Source organism: Pyxicephalus adspersus, chromosome 9 (assembly GCF_032062135.1).
Source record: "Pyxicephalus adspersus chromosome 9, UCB_Pads_2.0, whole genome shotgun sequence".
Lineage (NCBI taxonomy): Eukaryota > Metazoa > Chordata > Amphibia > Anura > Pyxicephalidae > Pyxicephalus > Pyxicephalus adspersus.
In genome coordinates this window covers 18731467-18742888 of record NC_092866.1, presented here as the reverse complement: position 1 = coordinate 18742888, position 11422 = coordinate 18731467, and the positions used below count along the sequence as shown (strand labels likewise).

The 11422-nt window shown below is 37.3% G+C and overlaps 1 protein-coding gene across 3 annotated transcripts in view; it reads right to left on the bottom strand.

Moving 5' to 3' along the window:
* Positions 1-2590: 2590 nt before the first annotated feature.
* The window catches only part of LOC140338558 (protein NLRC5-like), a 57719-nt gene continuing 48887 nt past the window's right edge, over positions 2591-11422 (bottom strand). For all 3 annotated transcript variants that reach the window (XM_072422814.1, XM_072422812.1, XM_072422813.1), the window contains 6 exons: positions 11250-11333; positions 8060-8143; positions 7035-7118; positions 5985-6068; positions 5549-5632; positions 2591-4578 (listed from right to left, as the gene is read on the bottom strand). In XM_072422814.1, coding sequence (XP_072278915.1) covers positions 4503-4578; positions 5549-5632; positions 5985-6068; positions 7035-7118; positions 8060-8143; positions 11250-11333 — 496 coding nt within the window. In that variant the 3' untranslated portion in view covers positions 2591-4502. The remainder of the gene's footprint in view (positions 4579-5548; positions 5633-5984; positions 6069-7034; positions 7119-8059; positions 8144-11249; positions 11334-11422) is intronic.

The following is an 11422-nucleotide window of genomic DNA, read 5'->3' as shown; positions in this document are numbered from 1 at the left end:
GTTATTCATCACAAGAGACTCCAGAACAGCAGCCTTTACATAAAAGAAGTCACAGCAAAATCCTCACATGAGATTGGGTAGTTCCAGTAAATTAGCAGCTTGTTTAATAGCTATAAAAAAAATTGATCTAATTGGCTAGCTTAGTCTGTGCTCCATTAAAGGCGGATCAGTCCAGTGTTAATAATGTCCAAAGTTGCAAATCATTCTAACGTATGGGCTTCTGTCAACAGGCTTTGAATGTAGGATGCTTCTGGGATCATTCAGAATTTATTGACAGGTGTATTTAAACAGTAGTGACCTGTAATTGACCTGCTTTACGTGAGTTTTGCATTCTTAAAGATCTGGCATAATCAAAAGTCTATTGACATAATATTGAGCTGGGCATTCTGATAGACAAGAGCCAGTAAGCAAAGCACTATAGCTGATACAAAAACAAAGGATATGTTGCTGTATAGGCGAATTATTATTTTGGATATTTGAGGCATCTCCTGTTTTCTACTTTAAATTTGAAAAAAGGTCTTTTACATAATTATAAAGGTTAAAAAACCATTGTGATCAAGAAATACAATCAATTATGAACTCTAAACTGGCAGCCACAGAAAGGAAAGAATCCTTCTAATGCCTGGTTCAATTTGCCCCTAGCAGGAAAAATTCCTTATTGATCCCCCAACGCACATAATTATAGGCTTGATTGAAAATCTATGGTAATAATACTTATGCTTATGAATAGTCAGTTTTTGTGCATTAGAAACACATGCAGCCTTCCTTTTTTATCAATCCACAATAAATAATGCTAAATAGAACTAATTCACAGCTTGTGGAAAAACCTTTCTGTATGTGAAAGTCAAAATTTATGACCATTAGGCACTAAGAGTTCCCCTTACCATTTGGTGTAATGAATAATGAAGGTTTTCACATCACTACCACATTAGGAAAAGGCTTGCCTTTATTTATATTTTAACCATTTGGAAAATGACGTGCTAAAAAAAAATATCACTTAAACTTACTAGGGTGCCACACTGTCCTATTAATAAACCCGCAGAAAAATCAGTGCTTTATCCAATCAGAATTTACCAAGTGCACAATTTCCTTCTCATCAGCGTCATGGTGTTCATTCAATCATTCATCAGGATGCCTTGATGTAATGAGTTCCCGTCATCAGCTCCTGATTGGCTATATTGCCTATTGAGGTAGAACTCAATAGATAATCACAAGTGACTGAGTAACACAGTATTTCTGGGGAAGTTTCCAAATATGAAATGCTGAGTTTTAAAACTGTTATCAAAACTTTTACTGGTTGACAATCGAAAATCTGGCCATCGATAATCCATTTCTTTCAGTTTTCAGGCATTATTTCAGGGCGCATTTTCAATACAGGGACTGTAGTATACTGTTTGGCCACTGATGTTTTCATGGCACTGTTCTCCAGAAACAGCTGTTAGGTCTTGTTTGCTACACTAAATACACGTTGAGACGTCCCTGCTGCCTGCTCCCTGGAACTGTGCCAGATGTCTGCGGTGCTGCAGGAGGAAGACTGGCCTGGGTGGAGGTTAGTATAAAAAAAATCTACAAATCTGGCACTCCTCAGGTCCGGAGGTTGACGGATTTTTGATTGTCAACCTGTATTACTAAAATACGATGGGTAGTGGGGTGTGTTCTTTGCAACTGCCAGTGCTCTCCAGAATGATATTCCTATTCGCAAGAATGTGTTCAAATGGATCCATAGCAGTTACCATCTTGCTTCTTCGGCAACATGCACACAATATCAGTGATATCTGCCTCTTTTATTATAAAGCTCTATCACATGACGCCTCTATAATGTGATTTATGGCAAAGTGATGACATGGCCCACTTTTTTTATGCCTCTTCTGGAACATGAAATGTGTGACAATGTGGTATCTTTTTTATTACATTATACAACCTCTGTACCATAATGCACATTAGTGTTGTGCCTACAGGTGACAGGGGCAAACAAGCAATCCAATTATCAGTAGAAATATGACCATCTCATATAGGCTTATTGATACAGAGGTAATATGAATATAGGTAATATAGGTTAACAATTATTTTAAGGTCTTAGGGAACCCATGCCAAAACCAACTTATTGGGGGTCAGTGGAAAAAGAGCCTCCTAAATTGGTGACCAGTGGAAAGAATGACCTCTTTACATTGGTGGCTAGAATACCTCCATTATAGACAACTAAAAATATCACTAGGTTCAGGCGCTGGCTCATCCAAGTGGTGTTGGCCTCAGATCTATGTGAAGACCCCCTTGCAACCACTGGAAGAACCTTGGGGTTCCAGAGATCCCTAAATGGGAATGATTGGTCTATACAGTGGTGGGTAAAGCACATGGGTGACTGAACAAAATCAGTCTAGAACTGTACTTCAACTTTTTTTAAACTGAAGTCCAATTTTGACCTAATAGGAATGAGTGCAATGAGTGCTCTACAGCTACTGGACATTTTTTTTCAGAAGGCCCACTCTATATAATTGTTGTATCCACACCATTTACAAATTGTAATTAAACTGTGCCTCAAACCCACATCAAGAATGTAGTCATCTCAGGGCTATATACCATAACAATGTGGCCAATTTCACTTCAATTTCATTTTATTTTTTTTTTACAGGGAGCAATATCAGTAATCCAAACACATACATTTATTATTCAGTGCAATTTGTTTTACACAAAAAGAGTTTATATTCATCTTTCAATGCAATTTATACATCACAGAGAACATCCACAAGTTCTAAAATTATTTACAGATGTTTACAACTACTTTTGTAGCGTATTATACATTGCTTTGCACTGTACAGTAATTGAAAACTTTAGTTAAAAACCACTTTGATATCACATAAGCCAACAATTTCATAAAGAACTGCCATCTGTGCGACTGTGATTAACTTAAAGGTGCCTTTTACTTTGCTGGTCTATTTGGAATACAAAATATCACTTTCTTTCTGGGAGAGTCACTTGCGTATTACAGTGCTTTGACATGTTGTCACATATGGGCATATATTTAGATAATACTGGAGAAGGTGTGGGCCAATAGTATTTCTGTAATAAGTCCAGGTAAGGGCCGTCCTCACCAAAACAATCAATATATATATTTAGTAAAGAAGGACTTTAAAATACAAAGTTGTTGGCAGATTTAAATATGATCATAAATGCAATCATACTGTAAAATGTACATTCCCTTATCCATTATGTACTTGAATCAGCACAAAGGGCAGTCAAACATCCACAATGCTATTGAGCGTTATCTCTTTATATTGCTATAAAGGATGTATTGCATGCTCTATTTTTTTTAGGCGTATTTATAAACAATTAAAGTGAATTATGACCATTATTAACCCTGATGAAAAGGACATGAAATGTGTTGGCTGTCCTTAAACCCTCAAAAACAATCATCACCTTTTAGAGCTTCAAGATTGACCCTCATAAAACTCTGTCCCAGGGATTTTATACAATGTGAATTTACTTGTTTATACCATTATGTCAAGCACTAAGGCAGTGGTCGCCAACCTTTTCATTCCTGCGGACCACTAAAATTACTGGCTCCTGACCGCGCATGCGTGGGGAGCCGGGTGTCACCTAAAGGGGGAGAAACCTCCCCCATAGTGATGTCACGATTACATAACCCCACTCACTCTCCCATCACAAATCTGAGCCTGTGATGGGAGAGTGGGCGAGTTCTGTCCCGGGACACAGCCCGTCCACCTCCCCAAGCCTGGGAACTGTACAGGGGACATGGTCTGCGGCTCTAGCCAATGCGTCCTCCCAGTAGGGTCCTTTTCCTGACCCCGCTCGGGGGTGCACCAACCAGAGCCGCGGACCCCCAAAATTTTCTCGCGGGCCACCGGTTGGTGACCACTGCACTAAGGTCAGTGGCCTCCCATACATGTAACACAATACAAACGCTCCAAATACATGTGATTACTTCTTCCAGCCACCAGTCAGGTGCCAAGGGTAACAGTAAATGTGCCCATCTTAAAAGGAGCAGTTTAATACTTTAGATATATACAAAAATAACAAATTTATGTGACCAATGTAAAATTATCTTAACACAATACGGTAGCTGCCAGTGTTTCTTCAAAAACTCCGAACAATTTTAGTGCAATTGTTATCATACAACCAACAATAAAAACAAACACTGTAAAAAAAAAGCAATAAAGTGCAAAATAAAGGTAGTAAAAAAGGTACTAAGCTTGGATTAAAAAAATCAATGCTGCCAAATAAAGCACATTGACCTTACCTACAAATGTGGTCAAAGATTGTTAGGCTCAGTAAAATAATAACTGAAGCATAACCAACCACTCAAGCCATTCTGTAGCTGAAAATTCAGTAGGACATTACACTACAGGTATCATTTCATATCTATAAATCGTTTTAGACAATAACACCTCTGGTAAATGTTAGACTTGCCAGTGTGCCAATCATGGTTGAGAAGTGTTTCAAACAAATTCAGTGCATGGCATTTCTGAAAAAAGAAAATTCTAATATTATTGGAAGTTTAATCTCAGATCTTGTTTCTGCAGTTTCTCTTGCAGCTCTCTGGAGATAGGATTGCACCATAAACTGGAAAATAAATAACAGTAGAATAATGGTTAATACTGTGTAACACTATAAACAATAAGACATTAATAAATGGTATGTGTTTAGTAAGATAATTCCTTTTTTATCTCAGGTGTTTGTGTTTATGGCTTAAAGAAATACAGTATTGCATAATATATTGTATATGTTTAAGCCCTACCCCTGGCTGTTGTAAATGTACCAATATGGGGTGAAATAGGGATTTGAATAGGAAAATGAATTGGGGTTAGGGTTGGAATAGAGAAGGGGAATAAAGAATACGTTCAAATATTACATTTATTCCTAACTCTGGATGAATGCTAAACCCCTATGAGTAATTTAGGTTCTTAAAGTTGAACTATAGTTAACTAACAGCTAAATCCATACTGTATATGACATTCATTACTGGTTCTGGTTTATCAGCCCAAGATTTCTATCTTTGTCTATCCAGATCTCAATCACAAAGCAAAGCCATTGTGATGACACCACGTACAGCAGGGAAGACAGTGGTATTCTCTCTCCACTCCAAGCCTATTGATTGCATTGTAAGAAAACTGCATGAAACGATAAGTTCTCCCATCTGCGTACGCTGTCTATCCTCCTATTAGCATGTTTGTTTTCAGCACATCATCTGTTTATCTGCAGTACTATCCCATAAGACCATGTTGTTCAGAGTTTGCCATAAACTAATCTAATCAAACAGTACTAACAAACAACGGTTTACCAGTTTTGTGTGTCAGTACTTCTTGAACCAAGAAGAAGTGCGAGTAGACACAAAAAGCTTGTTATGAAAATGTATTAATAAAACAGAATGCACTCCCTCAAGGGAATCAATTACTGCCATTGAAACACATGGATTCCCACAAGGGAATGCTTTATTCCCTGTTTTACAAATAGAGCACAGACATTTAGGAACGGCACTGTTTAAATTCAACTTATTCCATGATTATAAAATCTTCCGAATTTGTTCACTTACCGTACCACCTTTAAAGAGGGACAGGTATCGAATGCTGGTGCCATTGCGTCCGCTCCTTTATCCTGGATCTGGTTTTTTTCAAGGCTTTAAAACAAAGACAATTAGCATATTTTATATATAGGATTTGGCTCTGACTTTCACAATAGAGTATCAGTGGTACCTATAAAGCTTCTTATTATAATTTAATGACTGCAATGCTCATTTTGAACAGTCTTATCATACGATTCTTTGGAGTCTCAGTTTTAAGTCCTTACAATGAAATCACCAAATGCAGATTGCACCAAATAGTTGTGATGGATAGCAAAAGACTTTTGTTTTCTAGATCTGTGAGTGATTTTTGTGCTTTCTATTATGTGGGTGTTTGCTATGGAAATCACATAAACTAAAAAAAAGTATATCAGACTGGGCTACTGTGTATTGACCATATGACACTTACTCCAAAGTCTTCAGTTTTCCCATTTGTTTAAGCACACCAGCCAATGCACAGGATCCTTCATCACCAATTATGTTCCATGATAATCTAAACAAACATATATTTACAATAATATTAGTAGTTGATATATATAATATATAATAATATATATTACTAATACATACCGTACTAATAATTATATACCCTGAAGACTGACATTTAAAGCTTAACAAGGACATGAAATCTTTACATTTGCTTCTGCAGATTTCATCCTCTCCATACAACTGGTTCCTGGAACCCTCTACCTTTTGCTGCCTGATCGGTTGCAGCTCTCTGATGTGATCCTGCACAATCCAGGACCAGAAGTTCTGCATTGCACAGGAGGACATTGTGAGCCTGTCCACACTCCAATACATTGGACTGTAGGGAAGGGAGGAATAAGGTAAGAATATTACATTATTCATCATCGCCATACCATATAAAGCAGTGCAAAAAATGCAGTTTTGTATTTATTAGGAATCAATTAAATGTAGATTAAATGTGATTAGTATAAATAACTTAATATGACTTGATTTCAGGCTTTAAAATCCCCTGCACTGATACAGGGAGGGACAGTGCTAGAAGCCAATCAGGAGTCATGTATTTACATGTGTACCAAGGAAAAAGCTGGGAGCAGTAAATAAAAAAGAGGGATGTCCTCATAAGTCTGCTGCTGCCCACAATGACAGGGTTTGGGGCTCAGAGGTTACCATCTGTTGCTTAGATGTGGCAAAATGTAAAGTTTCCAGGTGGCTATCCTGGGTTTTGGAGCTATATGTAGAGAAATATGGCTCCCATTTACATTTTGGGGTCTATTTATACATTTTACACCTAAGATTCATCCAACATTTACCCAGAATGATTTTGATTCAATTAGCAACCCTTATTAGACCTAACTATGGACAAGCATTTAAAAGTTTTTGCTAATATATGAGGACATTTTGATTTTATAATTCTCAAAATAAAAAACAAATGAATGCAATATTCACTCGATCCGAACATCATTCCACAAAATGTATTAGATTACAAACTTACATGAGTTCCTCCATGCTCCTGCTGCATCCAAGAACTTTTGCCAGGGACTTGCAGACACTGTCAGACACTCCACAAAGTTTTAGGCTAGAAAACAGAAAAAGTTAAAAAAAAATATAATAGTGGTAGATTGAGCGGTGTCAGCCCTATGCAAGTGTATTTTGTTACTCCAACCCTCCCACTTTACTGTACTCTAGAACAGGGGTGTCAAACTCAAATTCACAGAAGGCCAAATTGAAAATTAGTGAAAAAACCCTTTTCATATTGAAACAAAGAGGTTTTGCTTCACATTCAACCTGTACCAAGCTTATAATAGAGAAAGAAGCATAACATTTTTTTAAATTCTATTTACGAAAAAATCTTATGCCTCTTTCTCTATTTGTAGCCTTTTGAGTTAAATTTCAATGGTAACCTTTTTGCAAAGGCTAACAATAATAATAACAATATGAAAATCCAACCATCAAGTCATGCCTTGGAGTAGCAAGGACAAGTACAGCTTAGGGGGAATGCTGGAAATGTCAGACGCGGCCAATGGGAAGCTAAATCTTATGAGTGGGCCGCTGCGCATTTTCACGGCCACCTCCAGCAAGGTATACCCACTGATCCAATTCCGTCCACCCATTCTCTGCTTGCATGAAGCCCTAACTTCATTTTGGTAATGGTTCAAGGCCAATGGGTATAAGAGAGATGTGACCTCTGATATGTGACAATGTCCAAGGCTGATCAGCTAACTGCAAAGCCCGAACACTGTCACGCAAAAAGGTAGGTATTAATGACATTATCACCCAGTAAGTTACAACATCATCCAACACTGTAATGGGAAGAAGGCATTGGTTCTTCAGCAGTGTCTATACCTTGCTGGAGAGGTAAGCTATCAGGAGACACTAGACCAAAAAAGTTGTCTTTTTGATGGTTTCTTTAGTTAGTAGATTTAGTTCTCCTACAATATTCACACTACAAGGATTTTGAGGTCCTTATTAGGAATGTGGTTTCAAAATGATAAACGTACATAAGCACAATGTACATACTTAACTGTCCTGAGATATGTAAAATGCTGCAGTCCCTCCACAAGTTTCAAAAAGCTTTGCTCCTCAAATTTGTTTTCCGATAAGCTGCAAATAAATCCAAACACAAAAAAATGACTTCATGAAAATGCAACACCTACAACAATATCAAGAAAAGGCAAGGAGGGTGTGCAGGGTGGTATTTAGATCAAACAGTAAAGTGAACTTAACACAGTAGCAGTGTTTGCTAGATTGTTTGATGATTGGTGAACTTTAGTAGACCAATGGGACCAGGCCATAGCCAACATTGTTGTGCACTCCTGCCTGGCATTAGTACAAATCCTATGAGGTTGAGAATGATTGGGAGTTGGTGGCTATGTGAAAAATGGAGTGTTGGAGAAAACCTTGAGGCTAGGTACAAATGTACAGCGTGCGTTCTCCAAATGAATGTTTAAGTAAGTGGTGATTAGCAATCTGGAGCTGGCAGTATAGAAACCTACAACAGATTGTGCATAGTTAAAATTACTTATTTATTAGGGTTGTTTTATCAAGTAATCCAAGTCTATTTAGGTTACAATCAGTATTTATTACCACTTTAGTGATATTTCTTATACAAAACATTTCTTATTTTAAACATTTATATTTTTTATTTTCACATATGACAAAAATCTTTACTTTTTGAACCCAGATACAATTTAACATATTAAAGCTTTCATGAGATTTTAGTGATTGGGTTCACATATAATTTGATTAAACTGTAATTAGAACAATAATTGTGATTGGTTGTTTGGGTTTCTATATTTTGCATACCATTATAGTCCTTTGCTTCCATATTGAATAATGCTGCCTATGAATGAATAGCAGTAAAAGGGTTATCTTTATACACACAGTGAAGTGGCAGCATGGTTTTCATGGTTCTGACATAATTCTACAATAGTCTGGCCATTATTGGGCAAGGACTAACTACATCAGGGTGTCCAAATGACAATTTAGAGAATTGATGGGTGGTGAGGGAAATCTTTAGACAGATTTGGCTTCCTGTTGATTAAACAGTACTGTCAGTACAGATATATGGGAGCAGCCAATGCTGAATTATTGGTGCTCTATCAATATCATTTGTGTTTCACTGATCTCAGAAAAACATGCCGGTCAGAATAATTGTTCCAGTTCAGGACCTTACTATATGTAATGAAGCAGAGTAAGGAAAACAATGGACATTGCACTTCTAAAAACAAGCAGGCAAAGGCATTGATATTTCTGTAATTACATATTTCCTTTAAAGAACTATGTCCCATAAATAAAAAACAAAGCACCCTGAAATAGAAAAGATTTCATACTTACCTGTTCATTGATTTGAGATTGTCTTGCAGTGCTATGGTTGCGCTAATACGTGTTACCCAATACACACTTTTATGTTACCCACCCGGTCATTACAGAACTTTATAAATATTTTTTATGTGTAGTAAAAGAGGATCTTGTTCATGAAGGTTAAGGCTACAGGTTTACTAATAAAGCTCTGTGTTAGCTTCAAGTCATGGCTCAGACTATAGGCTCTCTTGACCCCCATACGACAATGCTTTTTAGGAAGGGTTGTAAGTCACATGGACTAAATTTTTAGAAGTACTCTCTTCATTTCTGGCAGATGAACAGAGGGCAGCAAGGAAAACATGAGATTATGCTGTTGATGGGGTTGAACCTAGGGCAAAGCTTACTGCAGCATACTTAGAGATTTTAAAATATGGGCTACCATCTATGTCCCCTGGCCCCTATAGACAGGAACCCTCCTGTCAGCTTGGAAAAGCAGGACAAGAAAACAATACCTATGGATCTTGATTTTGCATTCAAATATAGGCATTCAGAAGGTGAGTTAGGATTATTGTACTGTACAGTAGTCTATTTGATGTCCCTGATTATATTTTTACAGATTGTGAAATCCCAGCCTGCATAACTACTTACCAAAGCAGGAGCAACAGCTCATTTTAGGCACTTATTGTAAAAATGCAACTTGATTTACAATTTACATCATTCAGTTGCCCTACTAGCATAACGAGCATAAGTCAGGGCTGGGATTCTGTATACAACAATACCAGAAGTGCCCTATCCATGTGCACCTTTCGCCATTTTTTTCTGTGTTCGACATGATACCATCCCACAGTAGATTGCTAACTCTGGTGGCAAAAATTTACTGCAGCTTATCATGCAACAATCCCTCAAGCCACGCTGTCCCCTTCATCCACTATCTCACCAAACTGCATTCTATTAGAGGACCAGCACCGCAGAAACAATCATAGATGGAGAGTTGGTGAGAATTACAGTCACAATGGTCCCAAGACAAATCCATTGCAGATCCTTATTCCAATTAAAGGTTCTATATTTTTACTAGATAGGTGCCTGATTGTGTAGGTCGTTCTTGATAAAAGCTCCCACGAAGTTCATTAGAAACCCTGGATGAACTAGAATAATTGCTTTAGTTTCATAAGGCAGCCAAGGTATAGAAGACTTAGCAATGTTTAAGGCAGTCATCTGAACAATTTGAGCTGCCAAGCGGGATAACCACAGATTTGGAAGGCCTATCCCTGCTTTGATGATTGATCTCTGCATAGTAAGCTTATTAACAGTCAGTCAAATGCTGTTCCAGATAAAGCTATTTATGCTGCAACCGATTCTGAAACACCTGTAAGACTTTAGTTGTTCTGTATATAAATATTATTGCAGGTCTCCGTGTCTAGTCTGTATCTGTGCTATATATCAGTAGGTTTTTATGCACATATAGAAATCAGGCAAGTGAATACCTTCTGTTCTAAGAATGTATAAATAATAATTTGTATAGTTCTATGCACTATCCGGCCAAGTGAGTAATTATCGTATTAATGGAATAAAACATGTGAATACCTTCTATGCTAAAATTACTCTACTGTGTTACACACCGCTTTAGTAAAGTTCCTTTTATTTTTGTTTTTCCTATTTGTTTTCCTTTTTTTCCCCTTTCACCATAACCTTGGTGAAGCTTGGTTATGCTTCCTTACTGATGTGTACTGATTATGGCTCAATGAAGTTCTTATGGGCTCATTTTCCGGGAGAAATTGGTGCTCCAATTTGGTATTGTATAGATGACTGCATTTTGCTGCACAGGTGATAACGTCTAATATTTTGTCAGCATACCAGGACAAAGCTGACATGCTTGCTATAAAACAGAATTGAAAATCCAATTTACCTGATGTTTTCAATCTTGTGACAAGAGGCCAGAGCATCCACAAACTGATTTCCAGGTACATCTCCAAGACCACAAGACTGTAGCCTGTGTTTGAAAAACATGTGCCATTAAAGTTCATACAGGAAATGAATCACAATGGTGTATTTACCTACACAATATATATATATATATAT